This window comes from Mus caroli, chromosome 17 (assembly GCF_900094665.2).
Source record: "Mus caroli chromosome 17, CAROLI_EIJ_v1.1, whole genome shotgun sequence".
Classification (NCBI taxonomy): Eukaryota; Metazoa; Chordata; class Mammalia; order Rodentia; family Muridae; genus Mus; species Mus caroli.
In genome coordinates, this window is record NC_034586.1 from 6,499,348 (window position 1) to 6,523,442 (window position 24,095).

The 24,095-nt window shown below is 47.2% G+C and overlaps 1 protein-coding gene across 1 annotated transcript in view; it reads left to right on the forward strand.

Annotated features, from left to right (window-relative positions):
• Nucleotides 1-15,912, forward strand: part of Pacrg (parkin coregulated) — a 447,117-nt gene extending 431,205 nt beyond the window's left edge. The window contains exon 5 of the mRNA XM_021186392.2: nt 15,429-15,912. Within this exon, the coding sequence (XP_021042051.1) occupies nt 15,429-15,589 (161 nt within the window). The 3' untranslated portion in view covers nt 15,590-15,912. The remainder of the gene's footprint in view (nt 1-15,428) is intronic.
• Nucleotides 15,913-24,095: the final 8,183 nt, after the last annotated feature.

The following is a 24,095-nucleotide window of genomic DNA, read 5'->3' on the forward strand; positions in this document are numbered from 1 at the left end:
CTAGCAAGGTTTTGCTGAAAGGACCCTGATACAGCTGTGTCTTGTGAGGCTATGCAGGTGCCTGGCAAACACAGAAGTGGATGCTCACAGTCAGCTATTGGATGGAACACAGGGGCCCCAATGGAGGAGCTAGAGAAAGTACCCAAGTAGCTGAAGGGTGTTGTTCTACCCTATATGAACTAACCAGTACCCCCAGAGCTCGTGTCTCTAGCTGTATTTGTAGCAGAAGATGGCCTAGTCGGCCATCATTGGGAAGAGAGGCCCCTTGGTCTTGCAAACTTTATATGCCCCAGTACAGGGGAACACCAGGGCAAAAAGTGGGAGTGGGTGGTTAGGGGAGGGGGGAGTAGGGGAGAGGGTATGGGGGACTTTCAGGATAGCATTTGAAATGTAAATAAAGAAAATACCTAATTCAAAATTGGGGGGGGGGGAAGATGTACGTGCCTGTAGCTGTGTTTCTGCCAATCGTAACACTTTGCTCAACAAAGCCCAGCAGAGTGCCTTAGTCCATCCCCTTCCACACAGCCTGTAGCTCTCTACCACACAGCACCAGCCAGTGCTCTGGAACCTTCCTTTCTAACCATGACCCACCCAGACAGGAAGATCCCTGTAGAAACCTGTTCCTGTGATATTCCACTTCCACCCTGCAGGAAATGCAGATGCCACCATCTAATGTGCCATGGAATGTCTAATTCGTCATCGTATAGCTGTCAGGTTCTTTAAAAGAACAGTAGAACAGATTAAAAAGTGAGCCAACTGAGCTCTCTCTATCAGAAAACAATTGTAAGAGGGCTTAAAGGTACTTAAGGTTTTATTCTCCATCGGCTTTTGTGTCAAGCTTGTTTGAGGCCCCCATTCTGTGGTCCTCTGGAGGATGAATGGATGGTTCCTTGACAGACTCAGCTTTAGGGTAATGGCTGGGTCAGGTGGTAACACATGCAGCCTGCAGGTGTATTTCTTCCCACTTTATTGTACCATGATCTCTCAAATAGGCTAGTAATTAGACCTGCCAGCAGGAGTGTGTTTCACACGGATCTGTAAATGGCCTGCTTTATCTCAGTTTATCACGCATTTGCTAACAGGCTCTAATGGCATACAAGGAAATAGATTGAAAGGAGAGATGATTCTGAACCAAAGATCGCCTGTAATGAATGGCTGCTCCCTCCAAATAATTGCATTGTTCATTGAATGGCCATATCAGTTATTGATCTGACTTTGATTCTGACCTCCCTGCATTGATCAGAAATTCTGAATGCCTTTGTAACTTATTTTGAACTTTGGAATCTACTCTCCATGTCTCTCCTGGCTCCAAAGCCTTGCTTCATGCAGTAACATATACATCCCACTCCCCTCCTCCCTTGTTAGCACTAAGGTTGGGGGCACAGTCAGTCATTCCTGGACCTCCAAACATCGTTGTACAGCCAGCTGTGCCTATGGATGCTTTAAAAGAGACTCCAGCTGAAGCCTGTTCCCATCAGAGGACATGCGAAGGCTAAGGTCATTGGCATGGATTTATGTGGAGGCTTGTGTTACAGCTGTCTGCACTGTCCCTTGCCAGAAGATAGATAGCAGACTTTAGTCTCCCCAGCTACTGGTCAGCCTCACCTCTGGCCCCATCCAAGTTCAGCTTCCAACTTCTACTCTGCTGTCTCTTCTCTCTGACTCCTTGCCTTCAGTGCCTGTGTCCCCCAGGTCAGGGGAGCTAGTCCTAGACAATTTGTATCTCTGAACTCACCTACATATTAAAGAGCATACCCGTGCCGATACAGGCCGAATCAACTTCAATTCTAGAATTATATATGTTAACAAATTAACACTTTGCACACCAGTCAGAATAACAATGGTGTCTATGCATTCATAGACAATGCAGTCTAAAGATACCTTCATAGTCTTGACTGAAGACAATGAATTGTACAAGGTAGGCCCGGAAGACAGAAATTGTGAACAGGCAACTTCCTGGCCTCTGGGGTGACACTAGGCTGGCTGTGTAGCTGCTATACTTGCTACCCTGCACTGTTGTGCAAGGTTTCCTATGGTAGACTGTCTAGACTCCCAAGACTCCATCACTGGCACTCACTGCCACTGGCTCTCTGACCTGTAAAAATGCAAACAATTGATCCAGATCTAAGGAGCCACAGCCATACAGCAAGCCCTTGAGTTAGTAGTAAGTCTCGGGCACAGGAGTGTGGGAACAGGGTTCCCCAGTGAAGGATGCTTCTAGGGCTGGGACTGAGCAGAATAGCTCAGGTAGAGGCCATGGACAGTTGAACAACAGTAGATCCCTGCTGAGAGACTCAGAGAAAAGACCAAGAAGACTGGTGAGCCTCGTCCAGGTCTCCACATACATCCTGATGGGGCTTGTAATTGTCCTGATCTGACTTGACAGGTCATGAGGCATAATAACTGCCCAACTGCTGTGCTCATCTGCCAGGCCATTCAGTCCAGTATCCTCAGAGCCATGAGCCTGCTCTGCAAGTGACTCTAGGCATGACGGAAGAGTTGGTTCAGACACCCAGGTCAAAGTAGCGATCCATGTACAGGCAGAGATCTTAATGGTGCTATATGAAGTGGGATTGTATCTTCTCAAGTTGACCTCATCTCAGAGATGGGACAGAGACTCAGGCTCATACCCTCCCCATCTGGACATCCCTTCCTCTTGTTGTCCACATTAGGCAAGGTCCCTCTTCCCCAACCCATCTCATTGTCTTACATAAAATTAGATTTATAGTATGACTATTAAGAGCCACTTAGCTATCTCTCCTCAAGAACAATAAAAAAGGGAATTGTCTTGCAGGCACTAAGCCCCCACAGGAATGCCACAAGATACTGTCTGAATAATTAGAGGCCTCCACATCATGGTCATGACGAAAGGAAACCCCACATTTTCCAGTTGATTTGCTAGAACGGCAACTCTCAGAGAGAAGCAGCAATCGAGGAAATAACAATAGCAAAGCATGTTCCTGAGATTCGAAAAGTCAAGACTTAGTGATGGCACAGCACAGAACCATCCACTTTCATCTAGCCAATCGTGCCACAGTGGGAAAACAAGGTCATTCATTTCGACACCAGGACTGCCGAGGGTCTGAAAGAAGAGGAAGACATTACTGAGTATAAACTTAAGCTAAAAACTGTTGACACGTGAAATCCTCCTGTCAGGGACCATGACTACCTGGGCTGCAGACAACCTGCAGCTTAGTGACAGTGTGTCCTGTAGGTGATCACACATGTCCTAGGTCAAACCGACCCCACTGCTCTTGACTCCATTATGATCCAACGCCATGTTTTAACATCACTGCGACCCTCTGAAGTGGTAGAATGAGCCTCTTTTATCAAACACTAGGGCAAAATGTAGACTACACAGTGCTCACTGGGGTCTCTCCCTGCCCATTCAAGAGAAAGGTTACATTGTGGATAATCTGCCATGATGAAGGAGTAGTGTGCATGGAGTTATAATGACCACCATGTTTCAATGGGCTTTGATAGCACTAAAGTCACAACCTGTAGACTCTTATTCATCACCACCTCCATCCTGTGGATGTAGCATCAAGGCTGTTTCTGTCAGAGCAAATTGGTAGCAGGCTATGCAGGGTCAACAGCAAGTTGGCCTGCATCCTCTTGACCATCCCCCAAAACATTGTTTTGTTACTGTGCTGTCTCTGTCCCCACTCGTCTGGACAAAGTCCTGATTCAGACAAAAAGCAACTGGGTATGCTAAACTCGAGAATTTCAGGAGATAAAAATGTAAGTCAGGCAAACAAACATTCTTTCATATTAATTTTCCTCTACAGCCTATCACTCTCTCTCTCTCTCTCTCTCTGTGTGTGTGTGTGTGTGTGTGTGTGTGTGTCTGTATGCATGCATGTCCTCAAGAAGTTTTGATTAGACTCAGCAGAGCTGCAGACACTGGTGAGTCCAATCAAAACTTTGGACACTGGTGAGTCTGTTGCTATGCAAGCCCCAGACACTTGGTGAATGTCCCTTGCCACATTTAACTCACCAACGTGAAAGCTGATAAAAGTTGATCGCCAGAGCTTTGAAAGATAGTCCAAGGTTATTTTTAACTGAGACACTTAGGAATGGCTAGAGGGTGTTAGCTCTGTCCCGTTTACAGCACTTAGCTCAGTTTAGCACAGCAGATTGCTTTGATTTGTTCATTAAATATATAATTTTTTGCATTAATTGAGCTCATTTGATGAGAACTATTCCCACTCTATAAAATTTCTGGCTAATGGCTTGGAAATCTATTCAAATTCTGTCCTCATAAATTCATTTCAGAACTTTCAAAGAGTAGATCTTTCAGGCAAGCTGAGATGTAGCCCGCATATCCAAGCAAAGCCTAACCTATAGAAAGACTGGGGCAGCACAACACGGCTTCTTCATGCCAGCACAATCACGGAGAGCATTCTATTTAATTTTTTAAAGTAGAACAAATCGTGCATCACACCATACAAGTCTTTAGCTCTGGGCTTTGTGCCTGGAGGCAGGCTGTCACCTGCAGATTCCCTCACACGGCACCCTTATACAGGGTACAAGATGGCTTGGGAGCTGAGATCATTTTGTAAATGAACGCTTCTTCTACATTTATTTGTCTGTGTGTGCACATGTGGGTGCACACATGCTCACACACACACACACACACACACACACACACACACGGAAACCCAAGAACAACCACCCGGTTCCATTCCTAAGGTGCCATCTACTTTTTTGCTTTTTATTCTTTTAGGGACAGGGTCTCTCACATGCCTGGGGCTCACAAAGCAGACTCAGCTGACTGAGGAGCCTCAGGGATCCACCTATATCTCTGTCTCCTCATGGTTGGAACTGCAAGAGCGGGCCACCACACCTAGCTCTTTTGAGTGGGTTCTGGATGGGGCAGGTTGGGAGGATGCTTTGGCCCTCATGCTTGGAAGGATGGACTTTAGCAATGAAGCTCTTTGTCCAGCCCTAGGCAAAAGTTGTAAGGACCATAACATGTGAAATCAAATTATGGAGAACTCAGACTACTACTTGATTTGAGAATAGCATCTTTTAGAAAGCCTCAGTTGCAGAAAAGAAAACAAAACCACAAGACTAAGAAGTGGTAGTTGTGTTGTGTTGTGTTGTGTTGTGTTGAAACGGGAGGTGGTGCTAACCTTTGCCATGCAGGCTCACCTAGACAGTCCACAGGCAGCTAAAATTATCCCAGCAACTTTGCAACATTCCCCAGTAGGCTTCTGTACGTTCTTCCAAACAAAAAAGCATTTGTGTTAGTCTTTATCAAGATGACAAGAAATGACCAAGGATCTCCGAGAGAAATTTAATCAAGCTAAACTTAAATATTAATTACAAGCTCCATGCAGATCTAAGTTTTCTGGAGCAACGGCTGCTACCAAAGTCACTGGGATAATCAAACGTTTCCCTTGGGAAAAGGAGAGATTGTTCAGAGGTTGTTCGGCCTGCTCCTCCCACCTGGGGATTAGCGTAGCATGGGAGTGTCCTGCGGAGCATCTCATAGGAAGACCATAGCCTCCCCATCTTCATGAAGCCTGGAAAGCCTGAACGTGATTCAGAAAGGTCACCGACACCTGTGACTTTCCTGTGGCCTTCTGTGTCTGTTTTGAAAGCTATTGAAAGGCCAGTATGCTCCTTAGAAGGTTCCTGCTCCTCAGCTTCCCACCTGATCCTCTAGGCAAGCTTCTGCCAAGCAGCCCCAATCTCTCCCATGTACACCAAGAGCCCCAGACGTCCCTCATCTGTAGGCCGTAAGTAAGACACATAAAGCCTAATAAGTGCTCATAAGGATGAGAAGATTAAACGTGAAACTAATGCTGCAGTTCTCCACGTGTTGACCATGGATCCTCAGCACTGAAAAAAAGTGCTTGAGACCCCTGACTTTGTCATCCTGCTCATGATGAAGGAAAGCGAGCATGACCACCCCTCTCACAGGCCATGTGCAGGGGAGGCCATGTGCCGGTGCCCCCCATAGGAGATGCTGGGCAATCCAACTGCATCGAGTCCAGTACCTGCTGGCTGCCTTCCTCACCTGGCGCCTCTCTGAAGTCAAGGCGCCGACTCTATGGGGCTGACACCCTGCTATACTGGGGAGGCAGTGTTCTGCACCCTTCCAGCCCTCCTGTGGTGACAAGTGACACCCCTCTTTCTTCCTTCTCACACATAACAGGGTCCTGCTCTGTCCCTCTCTTTCAGCACCACACCGCCACCTCTTGCTTACGTCACTTTGATTGTCCAACCCGCCTGGACATGGCTTCTCCTTTTCTTGGAGGGAAGAGAGAGTAGTCTTTGGCTCACACAGCTATTGTCTCACAAGACCTTCGCTGCCTAAGAGGCCCTGTGCTCTTGCTGTCGTGACTCCACCCTGAGGCAGCAAGTGTGCAGCAGATGTAGAGAATTCGTAATGCTCTGCATCTTTCTTGATGCATCTGCTCACTAGATCATAAAGAGATCAGTTCTCACCTCAAAAGCCTTCACTCTGCCCCTTTCCCTGACTGTAGACTCTATCGGTATGTTCATTCCAGACAGGGATAAACTAGTAATTTCACCTATTTTTTTCTCTCGGTATGACATCCAAATCAAAGCAGTCATTAATCAATGAAGATTCTAATTTGCCTTTTGTTGTTGTTGTTGTTGTTGTTGTTGTCGTCTTGACCAAATCATTTTCAACTGGACATTCAAAAAAGTTATGAGTTATGCTGTACTAAGGACTAATAAACCTTACAGACATTGAAATCATGGACCTGGACAACATGTGGTAGGGTGTCAACAAATAATTTAAATTTTGACAGTGTTCTCTTGCCTGACTAGAATTAATTTGGTAAACATTTGTTCGCTTCAAGTTTTCTTAGAACTTGACTTAAAAACTGAACTTGGTGTTGCCGGGATCTGTGGATTGCTTTGAAGAAACGTATGCTGCTGTGTTGGTAGGAGCTGTCTGCTAGAGAGCCGTCCTTATGTAGCACCTGTCCACAGTGATACTGAAACAGTATAAAGGGCTGCAGTAGGGTGAGAGGCTGAAGGCACATCCCTTTCTTAAACAGAGGCCATGACTAAGGTCAAGGTAAACAGCTGCTAAGTTACAGAGAATTTTATTTTATTTTTAACTGAAATTTTTTTCATACAATATATGCTGGTCATTTTCCCTCTCCCCCTACTCGTCCCAGATTCTTTCTACATTGCCCATTACTGAGGAATTTTACCCCAGATTATGTTCCTTGGGCCCAGTGCCTCCTCCACCAACACCGGACCTTAGACAAGTAATGCTATGCTGCTGTTGAAAAATGACAGCTGTTTAGAAGCATCCCTTGTCCAGGGGGTGGAAATTTGGCTACTAAACTGGCTGTTAGCCACCACCCATCACATACATGAGTAATGTCCACCATCCACCAGGGCCCTCCTGGAGCCCTCAGGGGCAATGGCTCAGCTGCTTCCTGCTTTCGTCCACAGCTCCCATGTCAGGGAGAAGCAGAGTGTGGGACACCCAGCTTCAGAGTCAGGAGAGAGAGAGAGAGAGAGAGAGAGAGAGAGAGAGAGAGAGAGAAGAGTGAGGCTAGAAGAGTGGGACACCCAGCTGGGCACCCAGGGTTTGCTTCAAAGCTTTCTTCTTCAGAGAAAAGAGACCTTGTGAATTTCATTAATGTCAACAAGATCTGAGCAGCCTGAAGGATGTAAGCCCTTGGGCATCTCCAGCGTGCCAGCTGAGATGGTTATTAAAAGTTTGTGGTTGCAACACTGTTGCAGCTTTAATTCACACACCAACCACAAAACAAGAGTTTGGAAATATCCACTGCAGAGTCGTCCTTCAGGGTACAGTCTCCAACAGGATTCCAGGCTGTGGAAGAGACAGTGCCTGGTGTGGCGTCTGGCACAGAAACACCAAGAATTCCCAATGGGGTGACACATAACCATGATTAAGGGGGTAAAGACCAGTTCCTTCAATGATGATGATAACAACAACAACAACAATAATCCAAACAAACAAACATTAAAGGCAACATTTCTGGGAGTTCCTGAAAGCAGCTAACCTCAACCATTGCCCCAAAGCCAACTCCTCTTACTTGTTGTGGGAAAATGAATTTTTCCTTAGTTCCCTGGGCATTTTCCTGCCTTTGCATACCCAACCTTTGGATCTCATAGTCCTCTCCCCTTCATGATCCCACCCCCAGAAAAAGGATAATCTCCCCATCCTAAAACAGACACAGCTATTCACATGGAGGGATCCACAATGACACCGAAGAAAAAGCCAAGCATGGCAGTATTGTGACCACTGTGGTCCCAGCACTCAGGAGGCTGGTGGAAGAAGATCACTAAACCTGGAGTCCAAAACCAGCCTTGGATTTGTCAGTGTGTGTGTGTGTGTGTGTGTGTGTGTGTGTGTGTGTGAGAGAGAGAGAGAGAGAGAGACAGAGACAGAGACAGAGACAGAGACAGAGACACAACAAGACAGAGACAGAGAGTCAGTTTTCTTTAAGTATTTAAGGTGTGGGCCCTGGTAGATGGCCCCACTTGCAAGAATATGATATATATATATTTATTTATATAGAGATTTTTATATACATATATAATGTAGAATTATATCTTCTTTATTATTTGCATATAATATATAACATATTTGTACATATTATATATAAATATATTTTATATATAACACATATATAATATAGATAATACATAATCAAACATTTCAAGAGGATACAAAGTAGGGAAAGTGGCCAAGGAGGCAGACCTGGGGAGCTGAAGGAGAATTGCATACAATCAAAATTTATTGTGTAAAATTTTCAAAGTATTAATAAAATATTTTTTAAAATAATAGCTTAGGCAACATAATGAGATTTTTGTCTCAAAAGAAAGGAAAAAATGACTCAAAATCTACATTTCCTAAACTCATAAACATTACATTATCTCAGTGGCATTATTTAAATAAATTTCTTTCTTAAAATGTGGGTTTTTTTTCACTGAACCTGATATCTGCTTAAGCAGCAGTTATCACAAGCAGGAACTTGCCATTCTGGCTCTCTCAATCTTGTGACTGCTAACTACAGCAAGCCTGGAGCAAAGCATCACTCAGAAGCTTGGGACAGAAAATCTACAGTTGTTCAGTGTCCAAAAGACATTTGCAATAGAGTCTTCCCAGCTTACCTGCTAAGACCAGCGCCTGGGCCCTGGGCTTTATCTCTTGGTGATATCACCACAAGCCACTTAAGGAGGAAGGCAGCTTTAGCTGTAACTGGTACCATAAGAAATAGAAATGATAGGTAGATAGATAGATAGATAGATAGATAGATAGATAGATAGATAGATAGATAGATAGAGAGAGAGATAGATAGATAGATAGTGAAATCACAAGTCTCCTCCTTTGCTATTATTTTGTTGGATTTCACTATACCTAGCCTGGCCTTGAACTTGCTATCCTGCTCCCTCTAAGTCAATAGTGGAATTACAGGTATAAGCCACCACATCCCAAGAGGTCACAGGGGCTTTTGATTTCATCAAGAACCAGATGCAGGCCTTTTCTGATCCAGAAACAATTGCATTTTTTTCCATTGATGTATTCTCAATTCCACTTCGTGTTCCTTGAGCAAGCTCACCCAGCCACAATGGACAAGAGTCCTTCCTGGCTGCCCTCTGAGACCAGCACCCACACAGCCTTGGTGTCCAAAGGCACTTTGGCACTTTGTTTCCTATTGAACACTCCCTCACTGGGGAAAGCTTCGATCAGGATTTGGCCTTGGGTCACATTCAAGTACTCTATGTGCAAATCGGCTAATTGAGACCACATGCTTTCTATGCACCAGCAAGGCAGAGGGGATGGAGGGTGTCACCACCATAATACCCAGCAGTGCTCTATTGCAAAGCCTGCTTTCCAGCTGTCCTTCAGCCCCTGGGGTGAGAGAGCCAGTTTCCCTCCAGCACTGCTACTTACTGCTCAGGGCAAAGGCCAACTGGCCTCTGCCTGCTCACTGCTCTCTGTATCCCTGGCCTACTTCCTGATTTCTTCAGTTATTTCAAGGTCTATCAGACACCTGGGAGGCAACACCAATCCCTTTTCTTATTAAGTTTCATGAGTTACAGAAAGTCTGAACCTCTAGAAGCTAGCAAATTGGGCAAGAAGAGACAGGGAACAAACATCTAAGCATCATCAGAGCCCCCCTCATCTGGAGGTCTGTTATTGTTTTCTTCGGCATCTTTAGTACACTTATTATTTAACTTTCTGTTTTGGTTTTTGGATGTGTAGAGGTAAGGGTTTGCCACATCGCATATGGAGGGCAGAGGACAGACTGTGGGAATCAGTTCTTACTGTCCTTCCTGCAGATCTCGTGTCGTCAGGGTATTGTGACCAAGCAAGCCATCTCACCATCCCTCACCCACCATCTTTCCTGGCCCTTACAGAATGTTTGAGGCCATTGCAGGCCCAAGGCGTGGAGGTATGGCAGGCACCTATTTGTCATCCTCACTGGTGACATTGCCCCCAGCTGTGAGATCCTGTCCTGATTAGTCCTGAGGGCCAGGCCACCACTGCGGCCTGAGGCCATGATATGTCAGAGTTAACAAAGATGTTTCTTTCTTAAAATGGGCCTTTTGATTAGTCAGTGTCAGAAAGAGCCACCGAGCTCATCCTTTGCGTGTCAGGGAAGGACCTGAAGCCAGCATTTATTTGTTTTCTGTGTATTTCTGTGTATTTCTCATGATTTAAATAAGGCTTTTATCTCCAAGTATTAGTGGCTGTGACTGTTCCCGAGACTATCTTTCCACTTACCATTAGAGTATTACCAAAAAAAGCAGCATTCAAAACAGAAAAACCCCAATCTGAATGGAATCTTCTCTGAGCCAGGTGACCATCCACATACTGCTTTGCTTTGCCTGTCTCTCACCTAAGACTCCCGTAGGCGGCTCGCTAAAAGAAGTGGGCCAGGGACCATGTCCAGTGGGCAGTGACTGTAGGCACTTCAGGAGCCATGTGTGTTCCCGTGGGTGGTGTTGATCATTTGCTCTGTATGAAAGGCAGCCTATGGAGAGAGAGTGCCTTCCCCACTGGTGAGCTCCCATGGAGGCAAGGGCCTGAGGTATTCACTTACCATCCCTTCAACCTGCAGGGCCCAGCAGAGTTTTCCCTGTGCACAAAGAACACCCTGTAACATTAGCTACAGATCCTCCCAAGGCCAAGGGTGGGCTCAGCCCCAAGGAGCAAGGCTTCAAAGCCAATCCCAAGCCTGGCTTAAGAAAAGTGTTTGTGCCTGCTCCAGCTGAACTGACCTGCCTTTCTGCTTTGAATCTCTCACCTCTGACTGTGTTCCTTCCTTTTTGTAAAGTAGTAACTAAATAAAGGAGAAGAGTGGCCTTCCACATTCTAGAAATTGAAACCACAGTGGGGATGTTTTATCAAAATTCTCCATGATCTCTGTCTGCTGTTGGCCAGTGTCCACCGAGTAGCAGATATCTGTGTGAAACGCAAATGTGTCTTATGTAACTGCCCTTTGCTATGGGCCCTAGTGACAGGCATGAGCTGAGCCTCTGCACCAGGAAGATGCCGTCAGTGGGCAGACAGGAAGTGTACGTGTCTTGCCATGACCTGAAAAAAGCCAAGAAGTAGCATACAAATCAGATCTGTTTCGAAGGGATTAGGCAGGAGAGGAGTCTCAATGTGTTTAATGCTGAAGCAGGTTTCTCAGATAATCAGAGAAGATTCAGCATCCCAAGTGCTAATGGCATTTAAATAACTGGGAACTATCTCTGGGAGGCTGTTGCCTGCCTCCTGCATGCCAGCATCTCTAAGAGCAGCCCCTCTGCCTCCCTCAGCTGTTTGAATGTCCCTCTTATGGGGCACAAGTCTGCCTTGCACCCTCCATGTAAGCCCCACTCATGTGGTTATAAATAAAACATATCTTTTCCAAGCCGGGCGTGGTGGCGCACGCCTTTAATCCCAGCACTCGGGAGGCAGAGGCAGGCGGATTTCTGAGTTCGAGGCCAGCCTGGTCTACAAAGTGAGTTCCAGGACAGCCAGGGCTACACAGANAAACCCTGTNTCGAAAAACCAAAAAAAAAAAAAACATATCTTTTCCATCATCAACGTCTCTTCATAGCCATCTGAACTTAAAGTAGGCGCCCCACTTCTTAAGTAGTAATATCAGCTCCCAATCAGAGCTGGCAATTGTAAATCACCACCTGGTTGATGTTGCTGTTGTTATTTTAAGGGTCCTGTTCTCACAAACACATTTCCCAGTGGCATTGTCTGCATTTAAAGCAGGGAGCTCAAAGGAGCCACCTTGACTCCTGCTTCTCAAGAAATGGTGAGAACAGCCCAAGTTTCAAAATGGAGATCACACCCTGACCTGCTTGTCAGCATAGCTTGACATTAGCCTGGCCCGTCATCATTACAGCATGCAGAACAAGGCGCAGGCTCTTGATTTTTGTTTAGCTTTTCTATCTCTGTCTGCCCCCATGATCCACACTCTGCAACCACAGAACAGTGCGACTCCAACTCCCTTCCGAACAAGCGACTTCTATTCTGCTCCGTTCTTTTCTCGTTGGGGTTGGTACAGTTTGAGACAAACAAAGCCACAGAGCCTACTCCCACAGCTAAATATTTTTTAAAAAGTAAGAACATGGAATAAAGTGCTGCTTGTCACTGCCGTGCTCTGCAAGGGAGGGAAGCCTAGGGTGTGTTAAGCTCTCTATTGTGCGCAGACTTCCCAAACCCCCTAGCTACATTGGGAAAATGTGCCTGTCCTGTGACCCATTCAGTCTTTGACCTTTTGGGCACAACAAAAGACGCTATTGACCAGTGATTAATACATAGATCTTTGTCTAAAAGGAGCTGGACCAACGCTGTCACAACCCAGCATCACCAATTTGATTTTCCAGGTGCCTGTGGGGTAGGGAGTGTTGTAGGTTCAACTGTCCGAGGCAAACAGAGCCTGCCCACTTCTCCCTGTGTGAAAGATCACTAACTATAGGAAAGATCACGGGCTGGTACTTACAAGGAATGTCATTTGGGAGAAGGACACAGAGATTATCCCAAGACCTCCTGGGACACTTTCACTCCAGGTGGACTCCTGGCATGTCCTCCTTTCTAAGGACAGCACTTAGCCATCAGTCTTAGCACACAGTGTATGCTCTCCTGTAGCTTTGCCTGACCCTGTTGGTACCTGACTTCCTGGCCCCCTTCTTTGTTTCTGACCATTTTTTCCCCACAATTCCTGCCAAACCCAAGCATCTCAGTTTCAACTCCAGGACCTGCTCTGATTGGCAGACTGCTCACGTTCTCCCTGGTGTGGCCATTCCTAACAGTACCCTCTCTTCTTAGGGTGCATCATGCCAACTTTTAATGATGAAGATAATGGTAGTCTGTTTGCTTAAACTCGTGTTTACCTGTGGTTTGTTTTCTTATTGATATTTATGCTTTTTTTTTTTCAAAAATATGACAAGAGTCTTTACTATGCTTCTCTCTTGGTGATAAATATTCTTTCCACATAATAAATATGGCCTTGAGCAATGTTCATGAAAGTGTTCCATATATTTGACATTTTGAATAACCAGCCACTTAGTGAGTTCAACTTTTTAGGTAGACTGAGATCCATCCCACAAGGTATCCACCATGGAGAGAAAAGTCTCCTGGTCACAGTGTTGTCAACCTTTGTAAGTTCACCTGATAGGATAAATGAATGCGTGCTACAGTTGTAAGACTCCACTTTTGCAACTTTGCTGTATTTCTACCTGCCTTCACTCTTTTAAAAAGCGGTCAGAATGACAGTTCATTTTTTTTCTGTATTATCTCAGACAGTCCTATTTCTCTAAGAAGTCTCTGGAAAAACACCAGATGAAAGCAGTGCTGTCTGTGCTGGGTGGGGTCCTCATTGTTATCTTTGCTCTGGTCTGAACCACTACCTGGTCCTTTTGAAATGTCCCCAAGTAACTTGGGATAGGGAGTCTGGAGCATCAATTTAAACTCCACTGTTTTTACATCAAGTGAGGTAAATATTTGAAGGCTGTACCTGAGGTATGAGCAAAGTAAACTGTTCCTCTACGAGGTAGATGCTCACGGATGCTCTCTGCTCCCTGGCCCAGTGCCACCCTCTGTCCCTCACTCACCTCTTCATCCCTCTGTCCCCTAGAAGCCCAGCTTGTCGCCCCCTCCTGTGTCACCAGGCAATGTGAGCAACTTCTCTAAATGCAATAATGTCCCCCTTCTGGGTACAGGGACACCGAAGCCCTCAGAAAACTGTGGATGCAGCAAAAAAGTGTGTTAATGACTCTGTAGACAGAAACCATGATAATGGAGTCTAGAGGGTGCACAGGAGGTGCACCTTTGTCAGAACTGGGGCCCCTCCAGATATCTCACAGTCTAGGTGCTGTCAGGGAACTTTTGTCTGAGTCGCTGCAGCCTGAGTTTTCAGAGTAGGAGGGAGACCTGAAGGTTTTTAAGGCCTGCCAAGGCCACCTAGGACTCAAGTCTTTGATGGTACCAGCAAGGCCGACACAGTGGTCAAGTGCAAGCTGCAGGAGGATGGACTTGCAAGCTCCAAGACTGGCAACAATAGCTCCCTGGCATGCCACAACCCTAAGACGGACCATCAAATGTCCTATGTCACTCTGGAGCAGCCACAGCAAAGTTCTGGGAATAACTGCAGGACCCTGCGGTCCCCAACCCTCGAGGGAAAGACTCATCATGTACACAAAGCTTCAAAGACATAGGCCATGGCTCTAAGCTGAGCCCATCCTTACAGCCTGCCTATTGTAAGCTACGTGGGGCTACCTGCCTGGTCTAACCACAGACAATCCCTCTACTATGCACTGGGCTGTGATGTGGACAAGGTTTCCTGTCTGGAAAGGGAGCTTGTCCCGTGATTCCTTCACATTTGTCTACTTTAGATTCATTTTCACTAGCTCTGCCCAGCGTTTGAGTTTTATTACTCTTCTCATTTGTCTAATGGGCTGGTTCATTGGTTGGTTGACTTTTTTTAAAAAAGAAGGGGAATCACTGGGCATGGTGGCGCACGCCTTTAATCCCAGCACTCAGGAGGCAGAGGCAGGCGGATTTCTGAGTTCGAGGCCAGCCTGGTCTACAAAGTGAGTTCCAGGACAGCCAGGGCTACACAGAGAAACCCTGTCTTGAAAAACAAAACAAACAAACAAACAAAAAACAAGAAAAAAAAGAAGGGGAATCTTAATATGTAGCCAGGCTAGCCTCAAACTCATAGTGATCCTCCTGCCTCAGATTGGTGATGCTAGGATCTCAGGCCCTGGCATCACCATCATACACAATTTGGTATTTTTGTGGAGTTGCCACCAGCCTCAAATTTCAGCAAGATAGCGTGAAATTGTGACCTGTCAGTGTCTCCTATCAGGTGCTCGGGAAATGCCTGGCCTGTGGGGTGGGACTCTGGGAACAGTGCACAGATATAACTGCCTCTTGGTTTCTTTGCCTGATCCAGTGAACTCCGGGGATGGCATCGACTACAGCCAGCAGAAGAGGGAGAACATTGGCGACCTGATCCAGGAGACCCTGGAAGCCTTCGAGCGCTACGGAGGGGAGGATGCCTTCATCAACATCAAATACATGGTGCCTACCTATGAGTCGTGCTTGCTGAACTGACCGGGCAGCTGCCGGAGGGAGCCTCCCTTGGTATCAGAGCCGTCTGTCCCTAAAGTCCTAGCATCTCATTACTTGTGACTTCTACAGCTCTCTTTCTACAGCTGCAAACATAGTAGCTTCTGGGCCAAAAGACTGTTACTGTTAGCCCTATTGAAAGCAAGGCTTTCCGATACATAAATAGTGCCTGTTTCTTAGATTACAATAGTGTACTGTGCTTTTCTTCTTCTCCCCACAAGGAGAATTGCGTCTTTATCTGGCTCAGATGGAGGCAGGAGTCTGAGTTAAACCTTCAGTTGTATAGACAATAAAACCATAATTCTCATGCAATTCACCCTTTGCCGCACTATGTCTGCCTGCCCCAAGGGCCACGTCATGGGCTGAAAAGAAGAGTCTGTGCTAAGAGCTTACTAGGTGTCTGCCATGGATGAGAAGCATCACTCCAGTGGTGCTGTGTTCTGACATCCCATACAACTTGTTGAACCCCAATTACAGCAGGGAAACTCTGTAGCTGCATTATAAGCTACACTATAACCGTAATGAATGGTTCTGACCGACTAGTGATGCAGGCTTCAGGGCCTTTGCAGTTTGGATCTGGCTGAAGATGAGACGTCTGGGGAGGGGCTGGAGTCAGGGTTAAGGTGTGAAATGGTAGGTTTGCAACAGTTAGTTCTAAGGAGAGAGCTGGCTGGAGGCTCCACCACAGTGAGGATGGCACAGCTCAGGACATCTCGAGGCTAGGCGTGCTGTTGACAAAATTTTGCCCAGCAGTTGGTTCAGGGCGTCTTATCGTCCCCTGGACATGGTTGTGTGCCTCCTAGTGACCCTTGGAAAAGACCGATGTTGGCCTAGCAAGTCTCCCTGACCCCTGCTTCCTCCCAAGTGTACTGCTCTCACAGTTCCATGAGAACATGGGTCCAATGACATGATTTTGGAATTTTATCGAGTCCAGAAAGGACAAAGGACATGTACTTTTTCATTCAGCAGAGAATGGGGGGAAAAAAAGCAAAGCAAAGACAAAACATACGGCATTCAGCCTTGGACCATGACTGCTCAGACAAGCCAGGCAGGGAGCTCTGAGCATCTGAAACTCAGCCCAGAAAACTTCAAGAAGCAGAATCGAGGGCTACATACTGGAGAAAGAGCTTAGCCACCCAGAAATGCCTAACCTCAAATGTCTCGCTTCTGAAGCAAAGTGCAATTTCTGCATAAAAGTGGGGAGAGGCTGTGTGCTCCCCGCCCTCTGGCCTCATCATCAATACTAATTATTTAAGGTTTTCTGTTTCCAAAATTAAAGACCGGATTCTGCAAATGAGTTAATTCACTATTCATTCTGTTAGATGGGCAAGATACATGAAGTCTGGCACTGGGGCACCACCTTCTGCTTTCGGGAGCTCACTCAATGAGGTAGAAAAAGAGGACAAAGGTACTTATAGAGATGGCATTTGGAAGGCACAGCTAGCTATATGTCCAGTGACATGCACAGCTGCGGCCCTGGCATTGGTAATGCACTGGAAGGAGACCCCAAGGTCAAGAGACTGGCCTGGAATGACTCCTACAGGCTCTCACTCTGCCACATGTGTGAAAATCACCTGATTTCAACCAGGAAGCCTGGCCAGGAGCCCCAGGATTGGCTTGGAACTGAAGCATCAGCCTTGATCACCTGGCCCTGTTACTCATTAGCTGTGCTGCCCTGGGCAAATTCCTTAACCTGTCTGAGCCCCTTGTACCCTTCACTGTGAAGTGCAGGTGGGCTGGTCTGTAGATGGTGACCCACACCAGAGATGACCTCCACACATGCTAGTGTCATATGTTCAGTCTGAAGACAAGCAGAATATGAAGAGTGACTCACTTTGCCCCAACGGGGCAGTACACATTGGAACGTCCCACAGACAATACAGGACCTCCTACCCAGACATGGAAGTCACTTCACAGTGAGACAGTTCTTCAAAGGACCAAACCAACACCAAAGGCAACACTTGGTTCTCTAGAGATTAAAAAAGCAAGAGCAGACGGAGCTACACACTCCTGTGCTGCTCCACTGGTACAGAGCTGAGAACGGCCTGCTTTCTCTGACCCCAAGACTATGGTCTGAATAGCTTCCAAGGAAGACAAAGTGAAAGGCCTAGCATGTGGGGCATGGGGTTTCATTCTCCAGCTGAAACAGACAGACGGATGCATGCATGCACGCACGTCAGCGCACACAAATGGAGAGACAGAGAGCGAGGCAGACACACAAGCACAAGGCAGGTGGGGGAGAGGGAAAGAGAGAGAGAAAAAGAGAGAGAGACAGAAATCTGTCACTGGGCATTAGATCCCTAAGGAGGACACTGGCTTTCTTTCAGTGTGTGTGGCATTGTAGTAGCTATCCCTCTTACTTCAGCAAAGCAACAAGAGACACGAGCCGATGACCAGGCCAGGCTTGTTTCGGGAGCTTGGTTTCTGGCTGTGAAGCCTCTGTCCTCCGCACAGACATCCCCTGGTTGCCTCCGTCCTCCATACAGGCACCCCCTGGTTGCCTCTGTCCTCTGCACAGGCACCCCCTGATCTGCAGCAGATTATATAAAGTCTCTAAAAATGATAGTCACTAGGCAAAAATGTAGTCAATACCAATGCCTTGTGTGTTTTCATAACAACCACATGCAGAAGGCCCTGATTTAAGGGCTCAGTAGGGTCCCTAACTCCATTGCAAGTGCCCTGGCCAGCTGTGGGCTTTGCCTTTCTCTGGCCTCTTTCTGGTCTCACCTAAATGTCCCTTCCCTACATGGGCCCCTTTGCTCTCACTCGACCCACCCATCTGCTGTTCCTACAAAGCAGCGAGAAGCGTCTGGCCATGGCCATGAGAAGCATCTGGCATGGCTTCCTGTCTCCATGGTTATTCACTTGCACACCTACACAGAGCATGCTCATTCTTCACATGGCATTTGTTGGACAAATGACTAAAGGTGCTTCCGAAACAACAGAGAAAGTCCGTTGTCTCTGTGCCACATAGGGTCACTTCACCCTGCCCTTATGACTCAGAGGACATTTGTCACTCTGTGAAATCACCTATCTCATAGATGCTGCTGTGCTGAAGGATGGAGACTCATCAAACTATAGCAGGGTCTCTAAGAAGAGACCAGCAAGGACAACCTGGCAGTTCTGCCATGCAGAGGTATGGCATTACTCTGCCAAAGAGAAGCATTCTAATCTCTAAAGTTACACACACGCACACATACTCTCAGGCCCACCGGGACCTTCAAGGAAGAAACAGTCTTCCCTGTGTGGGACATAAACATCACGCAGATGGGTGTCTGTCTCCTTCCAGGTCTGGCTGGATGTTGACTCTAAACCCCACCTTGCCTCTGTGGAACTGTACAGATTCCTCTGTAAGAAGCCTGCTGCAACCAGGACACAATCACACACACACAGGCTCCTCTTAGGGAAAACAGACTCAACTATTTCAACCCATATCCCCATAGCAAGCAAACAGAAGGCGCTCCTGTCCTAACACCTTTGACAATGAGAGTTGCCCCAGCAGACACTACACTAGCAGTTCCCAGTCAAAGTGTGCTCCCCAGTTCCAGCCGAGGCACGAACACCTGGGAGCTTGGGTGGACTGCAGATCCTTAGGCCCTGGCTGGGACTTCTGAGTCTCAGCCTTGATACAGGGCCTGTCAATCTTCCATATAACTGTGATGCACCCTGGGGTTTGTGGGCCACTGTCCCAAGCCCAGGCTTTTACCAAGATGTCAACCCCCAGCTCTTTAGAAAGTCCTGGCAAACTGAAGTTCGGTGACCTTCAAGCCAGGTTCTCCTTGATGCTCTGAGCTGGCCTGGATACTCCTGTGGGCTCCACTAAGCACAGGCTCCAATATGAAGTGAGCTTTGGGAACACAAGAACACCATCAATATCCCTTTTGTGGAAAGTAACGGTGCTGTCCTCAGTCCAGAGGGTGAAGAAAAACATGATTTAAACTAGGCAGTACCGAGGCCAACGACAAAACCCAGTCATCTTGGCTGCAAGCATCATCAAGACAAAAGAAGGATCTACAAGTATTCCCAAATATTCACTGTTACTGGCACCTTTATACTTGAAACTTTAAAAAAGGAGAATCAGGTCCTTAAATCCAGAAAGGGAAATTTCTAGAAAATATTCAAAATACAAGGATTTCAGATCAGCTCAAAGAAGAGCTGGTGGGGCTCTGCTCAGCAGACATTCACCCTCCCTGAGGGTGGGAGGGAGAGATCTTTGTGTCCCTCCCCATACTACAGGCTACAGTCTCTCTCTGGGTTAGTGAAAGCAATCAACAGCTAAAACTGTATCCGCACAGAGCAGAGCCCACGTGGCACCAGATTCAGTGAGATGCATAATAGGGCCATTCTAAGACCAGATTTTTAAATGGCCTTTCTGTCTCCTCCCTCGTGCATCTGGGGCAGGGGACATTGCATTAAAATGCAGCCAGGAAAAAAAATGTCCCATAAAGAACTTTATTGATGAAAAGGTAAAAATTTAATAACCTTTCAGTAGGCGCCATTCCAGAGGGATGCTATGTCACAAGACCAGGGTTTTCATAGCCTTCCTAGGAATTCTCCACATTAAAAGAATGTTTTCAGTTTAGAAAGAGCCCACTGGAAAGCATTCCAAGTGTGTGTGTGTGTGTGTGTGTGTGTGTGTGTGTGTGAGAGAGAGAGAGAGAGAGAGAGAGAGAGANGTGTGTGTGTGTGTGTGTGTGTGTGTGTGTGAGAGAGAGAGAGAGAGAGAGAGAGAGAGAGAGAGAGAGAGAGAGAGACTACAGCCTGCTAAAGGGATTTTCCCCTCCATTCCTAGTTTAACAACCAAACAGACGAACATACTTCATTGGAGAAACACAGAACAAGGCTTTTAGATGCGCTGAAATTGTGACTAGTCTCCCCTGTACTACCAAGGCCACCTACGTAGCATATACCACAGAGTCTCACAAGCGAAGTTAAGGAGCCCCACTTGGGCTAAGCTTCTCCCTATAAAATATCCATGGAATCTACAGAGAAATTCAAGCGGATTGACTGCAGTAGGCTTCCCGGGCAGCCATAGAAACTACCACATAGCTCATGGAGGCTGTGTGCCTCAGAAGGCTTCCTGTTCCTCTAGCTGTGGTTGGGCTCCCGAGGGTAACCTAACACATACACAAGAAGAGACGAGGCAAATGGGGGATTCTGAGCACACTAAGCAAACGGCACAGTATTGCTCTTAAAATTTGAGTCCAAGAACCTATTCACATCAGGGACATAAAACAAGTGCAAAGGTCTCCGGGTAGGGGAGGATTGCTGATTGCTTGTGGGTTATAGCTAAAGGGACGGTGTACAGCGGATGTGCAGACACTCCAAAGCAGCGTTGGAATTAGGGCTAAAACCCAAAAGAAAACAATGTCTTGGAGCCAGGTATGAGATGATGCGCAAACCACTTGGTGAGGGTCAGGTCAAAGCCGGGCTTTACACTGTAGCCCTTCTGGACAATAACACGATTCCAGCCCTCCCCCACCCCTGATTGCCCATGCAAGTGCAAAGAAAGCAGTAAGACCACAGCGTTCTCAGAGTCATTTAAATCCCGCCTTACGTGTTCTCTCAGTAGACAATGTTCAGAACGCATGGCAGAATAGAATCACAGGTATGTAAAAGGTAATATAAGCACAAACAACAACAGAAATATGATTCTCTCTCTGAAATTTCAGACTCATCTTAGAACGCATTGCCATCAAAATGGCCATGGGCGGGTTCGAATGGCTGACAGGCTGCCGTGCTGAGATCTTTCCCACAGTTTGTTAGGATGCTGACCACGGACAGCAAGCCCTGTTTGTTTACGGCTGAGAAGACCAAGGCATGAAATAGATCTTCTTTTTCCCACATTACACAGCCGTGAAGTGATTCGGGTGTTACTACAGAACACCAGGGAATGTCTATTTTTAGCCCTAGCAAACACAGCCTCTGTCGCTTTACAGTTTGCTCCTCGGCGTTTTATTGGTGAGACTGTCAGGCTCGGTTCACCTCCAGAGAGGCACGGCCTCCTCTGGTTCACAAGCAGCCATGTTTACATCCCCTTTACAGTCATCCTTTTATCTGGCCTGAACTCGGGCTCTCACACTCGCAAATCCCACACCCACTGAGCCATCTCCCCAGCTCCACCTTCAGACCCTTGGGGAGCATCTGCTAGCTAACATTGCTGGCTGTGCCCAAGGGCCTTGAGCGTGCTATCTGTCCACAGCATGGAGGACTGTGGCAAGAAGGCCACCACAGGCAGGCCTGCCAGTGCCTTCTCTACCAGATATACTTGTTCAGGGGTCGTGGCCACCAGGTAGGAGAATGGTGGGACAGCTGGCTGGTTCATGCTGGCTGGTCCACACCAGCTGGCAGATCCAGCCTTCTTACCCAGTGCCAAGAGTCACTGCTCCAACTGCCCAGGACCAGGCTCTGGTTCATCCTCTCCTAGTTTTTCCTGCTCAGATAAAACACTAGAAGCATCCTGCCCATGTGGCTGCCTGGAGGTTGAGAGAAGATCCATGAAGTGGGTCAAGAAGAGCCTCAGGGTACAGGAGTAAAGGCTGGGTAAGGTAACAGTGGGTCAAACAAGAAGCTCCAGGCACTTAGGGACACTTGTGAGTATTTTCACACCCCTGGGAGGGGGCCTCACTTTTTTTTTATAGCTGAGGGGATGTTCACAGAAATGAAACCATTTGTTCAAGGACATGTGCCTGGTGAACCTCGATACCAGTGAAGCCTACCCTGGCAGCTCCCAGGCCCTGTCCTACCACCAGGCCCAGGGCCTCAGCACTTCCAGAGAAGTCAATGGATGCGGGACCCAGCTCTGCACACTCCTCAGAATGACATCCCACAAGGAGCCACGGGGTTTGATAAACATTCAAGATTCAGGGCAACACTTATGCCCAGCCCCCAGGCTGAATGGCAACCCAGGTGGCAGAGGCTTCTCTCTCTTCGGAAGCTTCTAGAAAAGTCACAGGGTCTCAGGAGTTCCACTCTGGACAAGAAGTTAGTTAACAGACCCTCAAAATCCCTTAATTCCCTGACAGGCTGTGAGTCTGCACAGGACAGTCTCTGCTGCAAGAAATGGCTAGGCTATGAGTTGTAGTTAGGTTACAGTATGCTTGGCCAGAACGTGACAAAGGATGTCATGCCCTCCCGCACTGCTCAAAGCATCCTGCATTCCTTCTCTGTATCTCTTTGTATCTTTACACACTCTCTCTCTCTCTCTCTCTCTCACACACACACACACACAAATGATACACAGCAGTCCTGTGACAGCTCAGAATGGATCAGGATAAGGTCATTAGCATACCCCTTGTCTCACTCATTTATCGCTTCTTGATGCCGGGTGTCACAATGACTTTGCCTCTCCCTACCACCCCAAAACTGACCTTGGCAGCCCTTGCTTCATGGGGTTCAGACCAAGAGAACACTCTTTATTTTTTTAAAGTTTATTTTTATAGTTATTTTATTTCATAAGTATGCATACTTCGTTTGCATGTATGTCTGTGTACATGTATGTGCCTGATGCCTGCAGAGGTCAGAAGAAGGCACTGAACCCACTGGGACTGGAGTTATAGATCATTCTGAGCCACCATATAGGTGTTTGAACCTCAATTCTTTTCAAGAGCATGTGCTCTTAACTAATAAGTCCCCAAGAGAGCTCTCGGTTCTGGGTTTCCCTGGATCGTTTCCCTGGATCCTTTCCCTGGGTCCTTTTCTCCTGTGGGCTTGGAGGACTCATCCTGAGCTAGAATTTAGACACCATGCAGCCAGGAGACCTGGGCCAAGTGCCTTAAGCTCTGTTTCTCTTTTGTAAAATGAAGTATTGGGGTTATCGCTTCTGCAAGGCCCCTCCAAACGATAGAATTCTGTCATCAAACCCATGTTAGCAAGAGCCTGGAGAATAATGGTCATTTCTTTCCTGTTTCCCTCTGAGGGCCCTTAGAAGGTAGCAAACAGCCAGAATGACCTTAATCTGGGGCACTCTTGAGGGAGTCCATCCCTTAGAGATGCACTGTCCCTCCCTACTTCCTTCGCCAAAGCTTTTCTCAGAGAGGAAGTGGGACTCTGCCCAAGGTTGTTTGCTAGGGCCTGGGAACTCACAGTCCCCAAGTGTGGCCAGGGTAAGGAGCAATGTGTGCCAGCCCACAGCCCTCCTGGAGTCCCTGGGGCACCACTGCCAAGAGCTGCTTTTACCAGAACTGACAGGGGCCGGGCCGCCAGGGCTTTCCCACAGCCCCTCTCAGCTGGAAGGATGCTTGCCATGGCAGTCACACAGGGGCTTGCCTTTGTCTTCCTGGACCTTCTCCTCCATGAGACTTTTCTTCCTCTAATCCTTGCTGGCCTGATCTCCGCATCCCAGTACCCAGGCTCTGTCCCTGGCGACCTCTCAAGCAGAAATCACACTGGGCCCTCTTACTCATCGCTTCCTTCTCCTTGTGTTTCGTATCCTCTCTCTCTCTCTCTCTCTCTCTCTCTCTCTCTCTCTCTCTCTCTCTCTCTCTCTCTC